At 45.0% G+C, this 18,995-nt stretch overlaps 1 protein-coding gene and 1 pseudogene across 1 annotated transcript; both read right to left on the bottom strand.

The window, feature by feature from the left end:
- Positions 1–1,619: 1,619 nt before the first annotated feature.
- On the bottom strand, positions 1,620–14,100 carry LOC116592574 (annotated as a pseudogene).
- Positions 14,101–14,483: 383 nt separating this feature from the next.
- Positions 14,484–18,737, bottom strand: LOC116597191 (carbonyl reductase [NADPH] 1). Its single transcript, XM_032354574.1, has 3 exons — positions 18,331–18,737; positions 17,640–17,747; positions 14,484–15,165 (listed from the first exon to the last, which is right to left on the bottom strand). The coding sequence occupies exons 1-3, from the start codon at positions 18,617–18,619 to the stop codon at positions 14,729–14,731; spliced, it is 834 nt and encodes a 277-aa protein (XP_032210465.1). The 5' UTR covers positions 18,620–18,737; the 3' UTR covers positions 14,484–14,728.
- Positions 18,738–18,995: the final 258 nt, after the last annotated feature.

Here is an 18,995-nt window from a genome sequence, read left to right as displayed (position 1 = left end):
GGCTTCCTGCTGAGCAGAGAGCCCAATGTGGTGATCAATCCCAGGACCCTGAGATCATGACCTGAGCCGAAGGCAGAGGCTTAACCCATTGAGCCACCCAGGTGCCCTTATTTTATGTTATTTTTAAAAAAGATTTTATTTTTAAGTAATCTCTGCACCCAACTTGGGCTTATAGTTACAACCCTGAGATGAAGAGTCCCAAGATAAACCATTTGAGCCAGCTGGGTGCCCCAAAGGAATCCTCACTTTCAAAATAAAAAAAACTAACCCCTGCTTGCATGGGCCCTCAGTTTTCAATTCCATCACCTTGTAAAAGCCCTTGTAAAGAGTGAAAAATAATCATGAGAGGAGAGGAGTCTGTAGCACATGAATGCTTCTGTGAGGGGAGGGAGGCGGTGAGCATTCAGTGAGCCCACAGGGAGCCAGGCTCGGTGCAGGGCAGTAAGAACTTCTCCTCAGAGCCATGGATGTGTCAGACCCCACTACAGGGACTTTTTTGGTGGACACTTTGCACAGCCATTGTTTTCAGCCTGTCCGTCTGTATCAGTTCACTTACTCCTCGCAGCAGTACTGTGAGGTGTCCCCCATTGTACACTTGAGGAGACTGACATACAGCAACATATGGCATTTTGCTCAAGGTCACCCAGTAAGGTGGCAGAGACAGGACCTTTTAGTTTCCAGATGTTTGTGTCCATAGCTTTCCAAGAGAACAGTGGAAAGAATAGTATTTTGGAACTCATGGATTCAGAAAAGTAGCTTCAACCATGATGAATATTTTCTTCTCTTTATGTGTTCACCTTCTGTTGATATTTTGCTGATCCAAGTTAATGTAAATGACCCTTTATCCCTACTTCAAGAACACATTCACCTTGAGGAGATTTGATAATCATTCTTCCATATCCCTTGGTACCAATCCACGTTCATTCCCTTGTCTCAGCTTGTCTTATGGATATACCTTGGGCACCCAGTTCCATTTCACACCTTGCAATTTCTTTTCCCTCAGTGAGTTTGATTTTTAAGGATATATTAAGGACACTTAAGGATATCAATGAGAAGGATAGACAGAAGATATCTATTCTTCATGGGGTTGCCATGTCATAGTAGAGGCTGATAAAGTATGCTGGCCAGGGAAACCTAGCCCCATTCATATGTTGATATATCATCTGTGTTGACTTTCAAGCTACAACAGCAGATTTGAGTAGGTCTGCAGAGACCATTGGCCTGCAAAGGCAAAAATACTTACTATCTGGATCTTTCACTAATGTTTACCAAGCTCTGAGTTAAACTGTCCTTTCTTGACCCACCTCAGGGTCTGTTCCTTGAACTTAGTGTGCTAAATTGTGATTTTTGGGATGATTGCCATGTAAACACTCTGCAGACATGGACATTTACTTAGAATTGTTTATTTGTGATGTCCATTAATTATTGTCATCAATTCTACTTTTTTCCCTCTCATAGCACGGAATAAATCACAAGAAACTTCACAGAATTAGTAGCCAATTCAATGTGAATACTCGGTAGGGATAGTGATTCTTTTTTTGTTTCTGTTTTTTTGATAAGGATATTTTTGACAGTGTAACAGTTGTTTTGGTCAGTCATGGTGGGATTTGAGATGGGAGCTATGAAGGTAACTGATAGAGGGGTCCCCATTGTTCAACTTTCTTCTCTATAACAAATGCCCCATGAGGCCCCTCAGCATCTGAGGGCAGACGGGCCAAGTAGACAGGGGTCTCTGCTCCTTCTTCTGGGCTTTTAGTGGCTTTAGGTCCTGCCATGTCTGTTCTCACCCACCCAGGGAAGCAGGCGTTCAGGAGGATCTTGTCCCCTTTCCTCTGCTCACTCAGTTTCCTGGCATGGATTCTGGAGAGGACCATGACACGATTTTTGTCACTCCATAGGCAGTATCAGGCCAACCCTCCTTCCTGTGCACGCCTTTCTTTGTGTCTTCCATGAACTTGTTCATGAGCCCCACCAGTTCCTCCTCTGTGATGGTCTCAATTATAAACTTCTGCTGCAAGTCTGGGTTGCACTTTTTAAGGGCTATGAGGCTTATTATCCTAGACACATTCACCACTCTGTCTAAAATAGAACACAAAGAGTCACAAAGAATGGCATGTATGAGGATGATGAAATCCAAAATTGTTAGTATTTTGTCCATTTGGGAGACAATTATCAGTTTGCTATCACTATTAATGATGACTGCCTCTGTAACTGAAGGACATGATTCAGTTTTTTTTTTTTAAAGATTATTTATTTATTTATTTATTTATTTATTTGACAGAGAGAGAGATCACAAGTAGGCAGAGAGGCAGGCAGAGAGAGAGGAGGAAGCAGGCTCCCCGCTGAGCAGAGAGCCCGATGTGGGACTCGATCCCAGGACCCTGAGAACATGACCTGAGCCGAAGGCAGCGGCTCAACCCACTCAGCCACCCAGGCGCCCCCATGATTCAGTTTTGAGCTTTGTTTTACCCATAATGTCTCCGACAATGTCAGAGAAATGATCTAATGGGACTGAGCAGTGCCCAGATGTTCCATAGAGAAAAGAATGTGCCTTGTAGAGGAACATGCTAAGCAGAGTGATAGGAGGCACTCTGTAGTCATGAGTAGAAAGCAACTTTTCCTCATTGGTCCTCTTTGGGACCATCTGACGATCTTATGGTTACTTGGGCAGTGCTCTATGAATCAGTGTCTACTGAACAACAAAGAGCTGATCACTTAACTGAGGGCGCCTTGAAAGTGTACAGACTGCATTAGGCTTGGTATGCTCTGGGTAGGTAAAAATGAGTCACCTCAGTGGGCTGAACTGCATACAGGTTTTCTCCCTGGGGTTTTTATTGGCTCAGAAGGAGTAACTAATGTCCTGGCAATATGGTCATAGAACGGAGCCATGGAAAACAAATCTGTTAAATGAATACTATCAAAGAAATGATGTTGGTGCTACAACATGCATGAACCCTGACAGTGATATTCAAAATTAAAAAGCCACTCATTATGTGATTCTCTGTCCGGAAAAGGAAATGTAGGGAGAGAGTATAGATTGATGGTTGCTTGGGGTAGGGGGAATGAGAGTATAGATTGATGGTTGCTTGGGGTAGAGGGAAGTTATCAGAGGGCTGATAGCTGAGGGCCCAGGATCTCCCTGGGCTGATGACAGTGTGCTAATCTTGAAGCAATGATGGTTCCACAACCCGGCCCCTTACTAAAATCCATTGAGCTGGATACTTGTAATGGGTGAAGTGTAGGATATGTGAATTGTATCTCAACAAAGCTGTTAAAAGTGTAAAGGGTTGACATAACTCTCACTTTTTTGGAAAATATACTCTTTTTTTGGCACCTGGGTGGCTCAATTAAAGCCTCTGCCTTCAGCTCAGGTCATGATCCCAGGGTCCTGGGATTGAGCCCCGTGTCGGGCTCTCTGCTGAGCAGGGAGCCTGCTTCCCTCCTCTCTCTCTCTGCCTGACTCTCTGCCTACTTGTAATCTGTCTGTCAAATAAATAAATAAAATCTTTTAAAAAAAGAAAATATACTCTTTTAAAAAAATATAGTTAGTATTTATAGAAATGAACTTATATTGACACGTATGAGTAATTGTTTACAGTTTTTATATTTAAATGGATATATATTTTTAATATATTTTTCAAAATAAATCTATAGTATAATTTAAAGGGAATACAAGGACAACAGTTTATCACTTTAGAGAATGTATCCTTTAAATTCAAGATTAATGAATTTAGGGGAAAGGGAAGGAAAATCCATGGAATGTGAGATGGGATATATATGGCCTAGATATTGATTGTCTGGTTACGATCAATGGTGGGCACCTTGTTGTTGTATTATTATTTTTTTTTTTTTGCAGATCAATTATTTTAGTAAAGCTTTCTTTTTTGAAGAAAGAATTTAAAAAGAAGAAAAATCAACATCTGCTATCCTACATAGTCCTTAGGCTCACAGTTCTCTTTCATTTTGTCCTTCCATGCCAAAAAACAGAGCAAACACAGGGCTCTGAAGTGTGTTCTGCACTGACAGAGAGCTGGTAAAGTCATTCAAGATTGTCCTTCATGTCTTAGGTTGTGAAGTATGAGAGAGAAGGGACAGTATTTATTTGCTTTCGGTTATCCTAGCTAGGATTTCTCCCAGATAGTGTCCCCAAAGAGGGTAAATTCCTGGTAACATGGCTGCAGTGGCTGGCATCCTCCCAAATAATGGAAGAACTCCTCCAAAGGCAAGAAAACCCTGCTTCCACACTGAGAATGTAGCTTGCATTTCCATGTCCATGAAGTCCAGTTTCCCCGAGGCAAGAAGAATTGTTTGATTAGAGCCTGCCTTAGCAAATGCAGAAGAGCACTCCCTCCTCATTCTCGTCCAAGGCCAACACACAGCAAGCACCAACACTGCTCGGTAGGTGAGAAGAATTTCTCAGCCAGAAGTCATCTTTGCCTTCTAAGGGAATACCTGTAGGATGTGTGGTGGCACAAGGAACTCCACCCCACTCAAGTGTTGTGGTGAGTAAAGGAGTCAGGTGACATCTGAGAGCTGCCCTTTGAGATGCCAGTGAAGCCAGTGAATGCTAGAAGAAGCAGTAGATCTTTCCAGGACAGAAGAGGAATTGGGGGCAGAACCGAGAGTCAACTGTACCCGCATGTTTTTAATTCAAGCCAGAATATTAATCTTCCTAAAAGTGTCAGCTTCCCTCTTAATGAGCGTAGTAAAAGGGCTGTGCTTCCCCCTTTCTCATGGGGTGAAGTATTATAGTAGTTGACAACCAAGGAATTATGGCAGTTTGTTTTGTGCAGAGCATTGAACCAGGGGAAGGGGAGTTGGTGGGCCTGGACTTTGGCAGGTCTGATGACAGAGATGCCTACAAGTGATGCTCAGGCTTGGGCTTTGCTTCTGAAGATCTTTTGGGAGGAGTGAGCCCTCAGAGAGTACAGAGAATGCTCAGAGAGGAAAAGACTGAAGAAGCAGGGTGTCTTAGGAAGGTTGAAATAATCCAGAAATGACAGCTGAGTGTGTGATGGGGTTTGTGACCAGGTTGTGTGTGGGAAATGATAAGTGTTTTGGAAATGTAGATGTTTAGATGGCGGTGCAGGATGGGTGCTGGAAGGGTGGGATTTGGGGAGGGGCAGGGGGCATCCTGAGGAGAAGGAGAGGCAGGAAGGGAACTATGTGTGTCTGGAACTCTGGGATTGTTTTAGGTAGGTGACAGATATTAGCGGGACCTGAGAAGTTCAGAGAGTGTGGAGTCCACTAGTCTGGATAAAATCCCTAGGAGAGACGGAGAGGGAGAAGAAAGTGTTCAGAAAGGAATCCTCGGGGATCTTCTCTTGTGAGTGGCACCGAGGCAGTAAAAGGTCTCTCTGAGGAGTTCTGAACGATGACTGGAAGGAGAAGACAGAGCCTGCTGTGAAGGACCAATGAGACAGAGGACACTGCTGACTGTAAGAGTCCTGAGGCAGAGGTACACTGTCCAGGTTGGGATTTGGTAATCAGGTTCAGGGTGTGGCTGAGCAGGGAGAGGAGCCAGCATCTGTAGATGAGGCCAGAGAGGCAGGGGCCAGATCACTCCCGAAACACCATAGCTTGGGGCCCTCATCAGGCTCACCTTGGGATTTCATTAGAGGCAGGAGTTCTGTGCACACATCTTGGGTACCAAAGAAGTTTGTTTTCATGGTCACTTCTGCTTGAATATGCAAGGGTGTGGTGTCACCAGCTGTTAGGGGAAGAGGAGAACAGATTAATAAATAATAGCCATCTGAGAACATTCCATGAGTGACAGTAACATTTGTTTTTTGTACATGCAATCTGGTGAATTCTCATTGATGTCTGCGTTACTGAACTCTATTTTCCCACTGTGTCGTATCTGCTGTGTTAATGCTGTGTAGCTTGGTAAGTTGGCATCATTCCAGGAGGCTAAGGGAAGTGTGCCCAGTGGGATTTCTGTGTATGTCTCTTTGTAATTTGTGTTTATTACAAAATAGGTTGAACATGCACTGAATGGCTGTGGTCCAAACCGAATGAAGCTTGCAAAAATCTCTGTCAGGTCCCTGAGATTAATCCATGGCAATGCCATGGTTCTTTGGCTTTAAAGATTTGCAACCCCCAGGGGCTTCTTCTCTCCCTGTGCCTCCAGTCTCGATTTTTCCCACAGGGAGGCCCTTCTGGATCCTACTGGAGCTTTAAGCCCTCCAGTAGCATTCAGAGATCATATCCAGCCCACACTGGAATGTCCCGTAACAGAGGTTTTCAGCCCTAAGTGCTCCTGTGTTCTTACCCTTGAATGTGATGCCTGCATTGTTGACCAGCACATCTAGGCCCCTGTACTCCTTGAATTTTAGTCCAACTCTAACCATTGCATCATGATGTGACGCAGGGCATAGATACTCTGCAGGTCGTTGATGTCCAGAAGGTGGAAGCGGGGATTCAGGCCCTTCGTCTGGAGCTGTTCACTGCTGCCCGGCCCTGTGCCTCATCCCATGCCATGAGCACCACAGAACTGCTGGCACAGGTCCTGCACAATGGTAGAACCAATGCCCTTGTTGGCCCCTGTCACCAGTGCCACTCACAGGGACAATGACGTGGCTGCATGGAGAGCAAGCAGTGCCCTGTGTGGTGAGCCAATTTGCTGTGGGTCTATCACTGTCAGAGATGCCAGTAGAAGTGTATTCTAGGTTGTAGCACTGCAGGTCCAAGGCCCCGCCTCTGTCCCCCCATTGAAGAAGGGGCCAAATATTTTAGAAGTTTTCCTAATAACACTATACTAGGTTTGTACTTCCAGCAGCTGCACTCTCAGCCCAACCCAGAGTCCACCCTCTTAGGTTCCCTCCTTTGAGGTAAACAATCGTTGGGGCTGGACTAAAATTCTCACCAAAGAAAAGTGGTTGGTGATGGTCATAAGGGACTAGAGATTCACAGTGGCTGACTGTGGAGAGCCATGCAGCAGGAGCAAGGAGTCATGTACTAAGCAAGGCATAAGAGGCCAAGGCTGTAGATAGTTTGCCTAAGGAATGTGAGCAGATGCAGGGAGTCACGTACTAAGCAAGGCCTGAAGAGTGGGAGGAGTGAGAGATTAACCCAAGGACTGTGAGTGCATTCGCGGGTGACGTTTGATAGATACCAGGAGTCAAGGGAAAGGCGCATGATCTGTAGAACAAAGAAAACCTATGGAGTCACATACGTGCTCACGAGCACGATGCGTGCACATAGATAGTCCTTCTGATTGGTAGTTTTGTTAGTCGTGGTATACTCTGATTGGATATAGTTCGCACTTGGTGGAGATATACTTGGGGGTCTTAGACTGGGGGGGGTCCCCGGCTGAAGATTGTGAATAAAGAAGTTTGCCACTCACCTCGCCTACGGGTCGTTCTTGCGGGTCGAGAGCGACAGCTGACCAAAAATAATTTTGGGAAAACCTGAAAAAGAATAAAAGGAGTAGATAGATTTTCTTGGGAATGAGTCCATCCTCTGCAGAATTGGAATGGTTGGGTTCTTCCAAAATGCAGTGAAATATCTGGCATAGGGAAAGTGCTTCTGAAGCTACAGTTCTCCTTCCTGTCTTAGGAGAGACTCAAGAGGGAGAAATAGAGAATTTGATACTGTTCTGAGACTTGGTTGTGGGCAGGGGATGTTTATGAAGCCACCATGGACCAAAGTATGATTGGAATGATTAATTTAATGGTTACATAATCCCTTCTGGCTTAAGTGCCTACTTTTTGGTTGAGCTTAAGTCACAGTTAAAATTATTTTATATAATTAGGTGTTTTAAAATATCAAGAAAAAAAAGACCTATGTGACCTTAGAGTATTTTTGCAAATTTGCAGTGGAGATCCTATGTCTTCTTGTAGACGTTCATATTCTTCATTTGTCAGGTTAGAAATGCAAATAAGGGGATGCAAAGAAGGCAGAGGAGTAGGAACTCCATTTCAGGCGGTACCCTGAATTGAACTGGATATGTGCCGGACCATTCTGAACACCTATGAAATCAGCCCGTGATGTAAGAAGGTATATCTGGATCTCTACAAACAGAATATCTCAGGCAGTTGGTCTAGAGGTATGATGCAGGGAGCAGTGATTCTGCTGGCAGATATGGGAAGATAAACAGAAAGGGGAGGGAGCTCCTCGGATTCTGTGCTGCTGGAGCTCAAAGGTCTCCCATGCTGGGGACAGACTTGCAGACTGGTAGCGGCAGGGAAAGTACTTTAGGACACGCCCCCCCATCCCCCAAACTGAAACCTGGAGTTTCCAGGAAACTGTGAACTGAGGATAGCTGGTGGTTTTAGAAGCACAAAGGGGAGTGATGTGCCTGGACCTGGAAGCAAGGACTGGAATTGCTGCTGTGGGGGTGCACAACCCAGGTCCCTGTGGTTTTTGGCAGTGAAGACAGAAATGGAGACAGTGTGGCCTGGAGAGCTCTCTGTAGAACAGACTTTTTTTTTTTTTAAATTTTATTTATTTATTTGACAGAGATCATAAGTAGGCAGAGAGGCAGGCAGAGAGAGAGAAGGGGGAAGCAGGCTCCCCACTGAGTAGATAACCTGATGTGGGGCTCGATCCCAGGACCCTGAGATCATGACTTGAGCCAAAAGCAGAGGCTTAACCCACTGAGCCACCCACATGCCCCTAGAACAGACTTTTGAGACAGAGATTTGGATATGGTCATTTCTGCTCTCTCAGAAGAGATGTGGAAAGCCTCCAGCGAAAGTCACCAGAGAACAAAAGTCCCCAAAACGTGATTTTCACTGATCCTATCCCTCCCACAGGGCACAGGGCAACTATGCCCAAACAGTGTTGCCTGAATAAGAGCATGGCATGCCCCTCCCCCAAAGGACAGGCTGGAAGAACAAGAAGCCTGCAACCCTAAGTACCCTGTAAAACAGGTGCATCTTGCTTGGGTTGTGGTCAATAATTTGGACTCTGTACATTCCCTCAACAACCCCTCAACAAACTGGCTAAGAGGAGGAACTCCCAACATAGGATACACTCAGAGACTGTGATCTCTGCCATAAGACTATTGGATATGGACATAAGCAAGATGTTGGAAATAGACTTCAGTGTAAAAGTTATGCAGACAATAGCTAGGATGGAGAAAACCATTAATGACAACATAGATTCTCTAAGGGTAGAAATGAGAGTTGGTCTGGCAGAACTTAAAAATGCTATCAGTGAGATCCAATCTAATCTAGATACTTTGACAGCTAGGGTAAATGAGACAGAAGAATGAATTAGTGATCTAGATGACAAACTGACATTAAAGAAGGAACAGGAGAAGGCCTGGAACAAACAGCTTAAAATCTATGAAAGCAGAATTAGAGAAATAAATGATGCCATGAAATATTCCAAAATCAGAATTATTGGTATCCCTAGGAGGGTGGAGAGAGAGAGAGGACTAGAAGAAATATTGGAGCAAATCGTAGCCGAGAACTTCCTTAATCTGGGAAATGAAACAAGCATTCGTGTCCTAGAGGCAGAGAGAACACTTCCCAAGATCAAGGAGAATAAATGAATGCCCAGGCATGTAGCAGTAAAACACTAATCTTAGAACCAAGGATATCATCTTAAGGACAGGTCAGGGGAAGAGATTCCTTACGTGCAAAAGGCGGAACATCAGAATAATGTGAAAATTGTCCACAGACACCTGGCAAGCCGGAAAGGGCTGGCAAGACATATTTAGGGTACCAAATAAGAAGAACATGCAGCCAAGAATTCTTTATCTGGCAAAGATGTTATTCAGAATGGATGGAGAGATAAGGGGCTTCCAGGACCAGCAGATACTGAAAGAGTATGTGCCCACTAAGCTGGTCCTGTAAGAAATATTAAGGGGGGGGGCAGTTCTATAAAAGGAGAAAGGCCCCAAGAGTGATATAGAACAGAAAAATACAGAGATAATCTATAGAAACAAGGACTTCACAGGCAACATGATGACACTAAAATTGTACCTTTCAATAATCACTCTCAATGTGAACAGCCTAAATGTTCCCATAAAAGAGCACAGGTTTGCAGACTGGATAAAAAGACAGGACCCATCCATATGCTGTTTACAAGAGACTCATTTTGAACCTAAACATACATCCAGACTGAAACTTAAGGTATGGACAACCATCTTTCATGCCAATGGACTGCAAAAGAAAGCTGGGGTAGCAATTCTCATATAAGACAAATTAGATTTTAAGCTAAAGACTGTAGTCAGAGATACAGAAGGACACTATATCATTCTTAAAGGATCTATCCAATAAGAATATCTAACAATTGTAAATATCTATGCCTCCAACATGACAGTAGCCAACTACATAAGCCAACTGTAAACCAAAATAGAGGCATATTGATAATAATACATTAATAGCAGGAGATGTTAACACTCCACTCTCAGCAATAGACAGATCACCCAAGCAGAAAATCAACAAAGAAACAAGAGCATTGAATGACACACTGGATCCGATGGACCCCATAGATATATACAGAACATTCCACCCTAAAACAACAGAATACTAATTCTTTTTGAGCACACATAGAACTTTCTCCAGAATAGACCACATACATACTGGTTACAAATCAGGGTTCAACTGATACCAAAAGATTGAGATTATTCCCTGCATATTCTCAGACCACAGTGCTTTGAAACTGGCAAGTTTCAACCACAAGAAAAAGTTTGGAAGAACTGTTTGTTTGGAAGAACACTTGGAAGCTAAAGATCATCCTGCTCAAGAATGGTTGGGTCAACTGGGAAATCAAAGAAGAAATTAAACAATTTATGGAAACGAATGAGAATGGTAACAGTCAGTCCAAAACCTATGGGATATGGCAAAGGCAGTCCTAAGGGGGAAATACATAGCCATCCAAGCCTCACTCAAAAAAAAAAAAAAAAAATCCTGGATACACAAACTAAGATAAACTCAAAATGGATAAAAGACCTCAACGTGAGACAGGAATCCATCAGAATCCTAGGGGAGAACATAGGCAGTAATCTCTTCGATATCAGCCACAGCAACTTCTTTCAAGATATGTCTCCAAAGGTAAAGGAAACAAAAGAGAAGATGAACTTTTGGGACTTCATCAAGATCAAAAGCTTCTGCACAGCAAAGGAAACAGTCAAGAAAACAAAGAGGCAACCCATGGAATGGGAGAAGATCGTTGCAAATGACAGTACAGACAAAAGATAGATATCCAGGATCTATAAAGAACTCCTCAAACTCAACACACACAAAACAGACAGGCAATCATATCAAAAGATGGGCAGAAGATATGAACAGACACTTCTCCAATTAAGACATACAAATGGCTATCAGACACATGAAAAAATGTTCATCATCACTAGCCCTCAGGGAGATTCAAATTAAAACCACATTGAGATACCACCTTATACCAGTTAGAATGGCCAAAATTAGCAAGACAGGAAACAACATGTGTTGGAGGGGATGTGGAGAAAGGGGAACCCTCTTCCACTGTTGGTGGGAATGCCAGTTGGTGTAGCCACTTTGGAGAACAGTGTGGAGATTCCTCAAGAAATTAAAAATAGAACTTCCCTATGACCCTGCCATTGCACTCCTGAGTATTTACCCCAAAGATACAGATGTAGTGAATAGAAGGGCCATCTGTACCCCAATGTTTATAGCAGCAATGACCATGGTTGCCAAACTGTGGAAAGAACCAAGATGCCCTTCAACGGATGAATGGATAAGGAAAATGTGGTCCATATACATGATGGAGTATTATGTCTCCATCAAAAAGGACTAATACCCTACTTTTATAGCAACATGGACGGGACTGGAAGAGATTATGCTGAGTGAAATAAGTCAAGCAGAGAGAGTCAATTATCATATGGTTTCACTTATTTGTGGAGCATAACAAAAAGCATGGAGGACATGGGGAGTTAGAGAGAAGGGGGCTGGGGTAAATTGGAAGGGGAGGTGAATCATGAGAGACTATGGACTCTGAAAAACAATCTGAGGGGTTTGAAGTGGCGGGGGGGTGGGAGGTCGGGGTACCAGGTGGTGGGTATTATAGAGGGCACGGATTGCATGGAGCACTGGGTGTGGTGAAAAAATAATGATACTGTTATGCTGAAAATAAATAAATGGAAAAAAAAAAAAAGAAAGGATGAATACCCAACTTTTGTAGCAACATGGACAGGATTGGAAGAGATTATGCTGAGTGAAATAAGTCAAGCAGAGAGAGTCAATTATCATATGGTTTCACTTATTTGTGGAGCATAACAAATAGCATGGAGGACAAGGGGAGTTAGAGAGGAGAAGGGAGTTGGGGGAAATTGGAAGGGGAGGTGAACCATGAGACTATGGACTCTGAAAAACAATCTGAGGGTTTTGAAGGGGCGGGGGGTGGGAGGTTGGGGGAACCAGGTGGTGGGTATTAGAGAGGGCAGGGATAGCATGGAGCACTGGGTGTGGTGCAAAAACAATGAATACTGTTATGCTGAAAAGAAATAAAAAATTAAAAAAAAAAAGAAAAAATTATAAATAAAAAAATAATAAAAAAATTTTAAAAAGAAAGAAAAGAAAAATCCTGGATACACAAATTATGTTTACACCTTAAATAACTGGAGAATCAACAACAAATTAGTCTAAGCCATGCAGGAGAAAGGGGAATAATTAAAATTAGAGCAGAGATCAATGAATTAGAAAGCAGAAATACAGTAGGATACATCAACAAAACTAGAAACTGGTTATTTGAAAGAATTAGTAAGATTGATAAACCACTGGCAGACCTATCCAAAAGAAAAGAGAAAGGTCCTAAATTAATAAAATTATGAATGAAAGGGGAGAGACCATGACCAACACCAAGGAAATAGAAATAATCATCAGAAATTATTATAAACAGCTATATGCCAATAAGTTAAGCAACCTAGAAGAAATGGATGCCTTCCTGGAAACCTATAAACTTCCAAGACTGAAACAAGAAGAAATTGGTAACCTGAGTAGACAAATAACCAGTAATCAGATTGAAGCAGTGATCAAAAACCTTCCAAAAAACAAGAGTCCAGGACCTGATGGATTCCTGGGGAATTCTACCAATTCAGAAAAGAAATAATACCTATTCTCCTGAAGCTGTTTCAAAAAATAGAAGCAGAAGGAAACTTCCAGACTCTTTCTCAGGCTACCATCATCTTGGTCCCCAAACCAGGCAAAGACCCCATCAAAAAGGAGAATTTGAGACCAATATCCCTGATAAATATGGATGCCAAGATTCTCAACAAGATAGTAGCTAATAGGATCCAACAGTACATTAAAAGGATGATCCATCATGACCAGGTGGGTTTTACCCGAGTTGCAAGGGTGGTTCAACACTTGTTCTATCACAACCAATGTGGTAGAACACATTAACAAGAGAAGAGAGAAGAACCACATGGTCCTCTCAATTGATGCAGAAAAGGCATTTGACAAAATACTGCATCCTTTCCTGATTAAAACTCTTCAGAGTGTAGGGATAGAGGGAACATTCCTCAATTTCATAAAGTCTATCTATGAAAAGCCCACAGCAAATACCATTCTCAGTAGGGAAAAGCTGAGAGCCTTTCCCTTAACATAAGGAACATGACAAGGATGCCCACTCTGGCCACTACTATTCATCATAGTACTTGAAGTCCTAGCAACAGCTATCAGATAACAAAAACAGAATGCATTCAAATTGGCAAAGAAGTCAAACACTGTCTCTTCGCAGATGACATGATACTTTATGTGGAGAACCCAAAAGACCCCATCCCTAGATTATTGGAACTCATATATTCAGTAATGCGGCAGGATACAAAATCAATACATAGAAATCAGTTGTTTTCTTATACACTTAAGTGGAAAATAATAGGTCATTATCAGCCCATCTGAAGGGAAAAACTTAAAATAAGGACCCTACCCTTGCTTTTAGGGTCTCCCACCTTTCATTTGGGTGAGGCTGAAAATCCTTGGTGAAGAGAGAAAAATAGTTCGTAGAGGTCCCTTTCCAACAAGCATGTTCTTGTGAAGGGAGGCATGTGGTGAGGTTCAATGAGGCCCACAGGCAGCCAGGCTTGGACAGGGCAGTAAGAATCTTCTTGTCGCACTGGTGTCTTGGGCCTCACTCACTGTCCATACCCAAACCATACTCAATTTTCTCCATTGTCTCAGAGCACCCTATGGATGTATCTAAGTTCCTTCTGTCATTTCACGCTTGGAAATTGTTTTTTCCCCAATGAGTTTGATATTCAGAGACTACAGGGGATATCTTCCGTTCATGCTATACTAGAGGCTGGCACAACAGGCTTCATGTCACATCCAACCAAGCTCATTGGTTTGTATATTGTCTGTGCTTACTTTCATGCTACAGCAGCAGAGCTGAGGAGATCTGACAGGAGTGTGTCACCTGCAAAGCTAAACCTACTGCTATCTGCCTCTTTGTATAATGTTTGCTTACCCTTGAGTGAAACTCTAACTTCTCTTCATTTTATTCAGTGTAGACGACTTCTTAGCTGGTTCAGCACATAAAGAGTCTGCACAAATCAGCATTTATAGAGAAACATTTATTCATGTCTGCTGTTCATTATCTCATTGATTTCATTCTGTGCCTGTATCACAGAAGAAATCAAAAGAACCTTCCCTGAATTAGTAGCCTCCTGAAATTGAATACTCAGCAGGGATATTTTATACCTTTTTTGCTGTGGTTAGGGATATTACTGATACTGGAAGAGTCCTTTTGGTCAAAGGAGGGGGATTCTAAGGGGCTCCATGGACAGAGCTGTGAATTCAGCTCACCATTGTTCAACTTTCTTCTCCATAACAAATGCCCCATGAGGCCCCTCAGCATCTGAGGGCAGAAGGGCCAAGTAGACAGGGGTCTCTGCTCCTTCTTCTGGGCTTTTAGTGGCTTTAGGTCCTGCCATGTCTGTTCTCACCCACCCAGGGCAGCAGGCGTTCAGGAGGATCTTGTCCCCTTTCCTCTGCTCACTCAGTTTCCTGGCATGGATTCTGGAGAGGACCGTGACGCCGATTTTTGTCACTCCATAGGCAGTATCGGGCCAGCCCTCCTTCCTGTGCACGCCTTTCTTCGTGTCTTCCACGAACTTGTTCATGAGCCCCACCAGCTCCTCCTCTGTGATGATCTCACTTCTGAACTTCTGCTGCAGCTCTGGGCTGCAATTTTTCAGGGCCCGCAGACTCACCATGCTGGACACGTTCACCACCCTGCCTGAAATAACAATACATAACGTTGCATCGAAAGGCTCAAGAACGACAAATGCCAATTTCACCAAGACTTTGTACAGAAAATTTCCACTGAGACTTTATTAATTTGCTATGCGCATCCGTGAAGACTGCCTGTATGTGTGAAGACTATGATATGGTCTTGGAAATTGTTACACCCGAGACGTCTCTGATGAAGTCTGAAAAATTCTAGGGGGAGGGTACTGAGCCTATGTTCCATAGGAAAAATGGAAATACTGTAAGGAAGAACATGGTTAAGGAGGATATAAGGAGACACTCCTTGCATTCAAGAGGGGATTACCTCTTTCTCCCTAAGGCCACCTTTGGGACCACCTGAAGATCTCATGGTCACTTGGGGAGTGGCCTCAAATAGGTCTGTACAAATAAGGAGCTGACCGGTGTAAGGAGCACAGATCCAACTGGTTTGGAAGGCTGCTACTCTGTTTGAGGATGATAAAAACAAATTGGTTTAGTGGCCTGCCTTGCATGGTGATTTGTCTATGATGGAGTTTTTATGAACTTGGGCGTGTGTTATGGCCTGAGAATACAGTCAAGGAGAGAGGCAGTGGAAAACTGGGGGACTGAAGGAAGTCCGTAGAGGGCATGGCCTATGGAAGTCCCTATGGCAATTTAGGGGGCAGAATAAAGTTGGACAAGTCAATGCCCCTCAGAAGAACCCCTTCGAGGACTGGAATGGGAGTGGAACTAGGAAGTGGATATCCTGGTATGCCTTTATGAAATGGCCACCTGGTCCCTGAGAGGAGTGGAAATGGGAGAGGTGCAGAAACGCAGAGCTGGAGTAACTGTTGACATAGACTCTGCACCCTGTGAGCAACACGCCCCCCCCCACCTCCGGCAAAATCTAAGGACTCTTCCATTTCTCAGCAAAAGAGACAAAGACTGGAGATAGTTATGGGAGAGATTTCCCAAGGGGAAGGCCTTCCACATAGGTGGCAATTTAGGTTGAAGGTACTAGCTTGGGAGGCTCCAAACAGGTGGTCCGGACAAGTCAAGGCACTGTTTCTGGACCAAGCTTTGGAGAAACCCAGAAGAAGATGCCAAGGCTTAAGCAGTATAGCAAGATGAAGACAGAAGATGCTGCAGAAATTTGTCCTAAGGCGTTATCATTTCTGCCGGCCAAGCAATACATTTTCATATGCAGAGAAGTGGTTCCACAGAGAACTGCAACAGGCATCTGAATCCTTGGTTGTCTTCAACACGAGATAAAGGTATGTGGGGCTTAGACACATTCATGAACATGTACTCACACTCAACATGAGGCGGGTGGGTGCCAAGGGACAATCCCCACTGGAGAGATTCTCCTGCTTCCCTGGGGATACTGGGGAGAGGGTATCGGGGAGGGGCCGACTTGACCTCACCATTCTTCCCCACATCATCTCAACTTCCTTTTCTTCCTGCTCTTACCATGTTCCCAGGACGAGGGGTGCAAGTATGGGAATGGAAAGCAGGGATAATCTCTAATCAAGAAACCATGTAACTATAGCTTTAAATTTCTATGTCAGAATTCCTAGGGGCATAATGGAGTGGATTGTGCCTTCCCCATCTGGGAAAACTGGAGGGACAGTGAACATAGCTGCATTGTGCAGCGGCTGAAACAACCCACTCATTCTAGACTTGTGCAGCCTTCTCCTATAGGAATGGGAGTGGTCTGGAGGGAAGGCACTCCTTGGACTAGTATCATTGCAGGTCGTCAGGACCAGCCCAGAGGCTGAACTTGATGTCCCTTTGAAAGGTGAATGCGGATGGGCTATCAGGTGGAAGAGAGAGGTGGGGGAGGGAGGAATGAGGATAAAGGCATGAACAGTGGTTTAGGCAACAAGAGACATCCAGTATCACAGATGTCCCATCTGCACGGAGACGTACCTCTGGCCTGTGGCCATCATTAGCTCTGCACATGTGAGTGTGCAGGCCTTCTGCTGGCCATGGGGAAGGGTCTTGCACCCAGGCTGGACAGGGTCTGTGAGGGCATCCTGAGGAGAAGGAGAGGCAGGAAGAGAAATATGTGTGTCTGGAGCTCTGGGAATGTTCTAGGCAGGTGACCGATGTTAGGGGGGCCTGAGAAGTTTGGAGAGTGAGGCGTCCACTAGTTGTAGTAAAATCCTGGGTGAAAGGGTTGTGGGGGGGAAAGGGTCCAGGAAGGAATCCTTAGGGAACTTCCCCTGTGAGTGGCACTGAGGGAGTAAAAGGTCTCTCTGAGGAGGATCTGAAGACTTCAAGGATAAGACAGAGGCAGTTGTGAGGGACTAGCAGGACAGAGGGCACTGCTGACTGTGGGCCAAGTGTGTAAGGGTCCTGAGACAGAGGGTCCAGTTGGAGACACAGCAAGGAGGCTGGTGTGGCTGAGCAAGGAGAGGGGCCCGGGTCCTGTAGAAGAGGTCAGAGAGGCAGGGGCCAGATCATTCCCGAAACACCACAGCTTGGGCCCCTCATCAGGCTCACCTTGGGATTTCATCAGAGGCAGGAGTTCTGTGCACACATCTCGGGTACCAAAGAAGTTTGTTTTCATGGTCACTTCTGCTTGAATATGAAACGGTGTGGGATCATTAGCTTCCCGGGGGGAAAAAGAGAGAAGCAGCATTAGTAGGAGCCTTGTGGGAAAATTCCAGAAAATGTTATATATTAAAAAAGTACATGTGAAATGTTTTGAATTTTGTGTAAAGCTGGCATCTAGGTATCAGTATCCTGCCACTGACAATTTTCGCATTTGATAATGCTGTAGTCGTATAAAACGGCACCATTGGGGAAGGCTGGGCGAAGGTGTGGGATCGCCTTACCAATTTGTGCAGTTTTCTAGTTTATTACAAAATGCAGTAAAAATAAGAGAACTGCCCTAAAGTCCGATCTGACAGAAACTTTCTGACAACTTGGGAAAAAATCCCCAGTAATCAGAGGAACACAAAGGTCACTCAGGCTGATAAGCAGGGCAGCTGATAAACGCGGCAATTTCTGTTGGACTTTGCCTGTGTCCCAATGCTGTCCCTCCATCCCCCCCCCCCCCCGCCCTAAGGAGCTATTTTGGAGGCCACAGTCATTAAAAGCGAGATCTCCTGGGTTTCCCAACAGATGGCGTCCACCCCTGGTAAGAGGGGCTCCGGAGGTCCACCTCCCCTCCTCGTCTGCATGCCCTTACTCTTGAATGCGATGCCCGCGTTGTTGACCAGCACGTCCAGGCCCCCGTACTCCTTGCGCAGGAAGTCGCGCAGGGCGCGGATGCTCTGCAGGTCGTCGATGTCCAGCAGGTGGAAGCGGGGACTCAGGCCCTCGGCCTGGAGCTGCTGCACGGCCGCGCGACCCCGCGCCTCGTCCCGCGCCGTGAGCACCACGTCCCCTGAGAACTGCCGGCACAGGTCACGCACGATAGCGAAGCCGATGCCCTTGTTGGACCCGGTCACCAGCGCCACTCGGTTGACTGACGACATGGCTGTTGGGGGGGGCGCACGAAGTACAGGCCGGGAGAGCCGTCAAATGGAATTTGTGCGCGCGGTGCCCCGGAGTTCACCGGCAGGCTTCGGCGCGCCTGCGCGAAGCCCGAGGTTGCCAGGGGCTGCGGGGCCGGACGCGCCCCCTTAGGGCGTGGCTTCCCGGGACCGCCCCCGAGCTGGTGGAGAATGGGTAGGGCTGCTGGGTTGATCTGCAAAACTGGCGGTGGGTGCCGGGGCTCGTCTGACGACTGCCCCGCCCTGCAGTGGGGGTAATTCTTCTATTTCGACGAGTCACTCACTGTTTAGATCTAAACTGAAGCTTTGTTCTTGGTTCTCCAAGAGTTTTCCCTCGTATTCTCCCATTAAACTATTT

This window comes from Mustela erminea, chromosome 1, assembly GCF_009829155.1.
Source record: "Mustela erminea isolate mMusErm1 chromosome 1, mMusErm1.Pri, whole genome shotgun sequence".
Taxonomy (NCBI): Eukaryota; Metazoa; Chordata; class Mammalia; order Carnivora; family Mustelidae; genus Mustela; species Mustela erminea.
This window is presented reverse-complemented; position numbering and strand designations above follow the sequence as displayed.

Excerpts from the sequence above, each read along its gene's own strand:
- LOC116597191 (XM_032354574.1), bottom strand. The coding sequence starts at position 18,619 with ATGTCGTCAGTCAACCGAGTGGCGCTGGTGACCGGGTCCAACAAGGGC. Across the intron at positions 17,748-18,330 it reads CGCGGGCATCGCATTCAAGA|CTAATGATCCCACACCGTTT; the intron begins GTAAGGGCATGC and ends CCCCCCGGGAAG. Across the intron at positions 15,166-17,639 it reads GCCTCTGATGAAATCCCAAG|GCAGGGTGGTGAACGTGTCC; the intron begins GTGAGCCTGATG and ends TTGTTATTTCAG.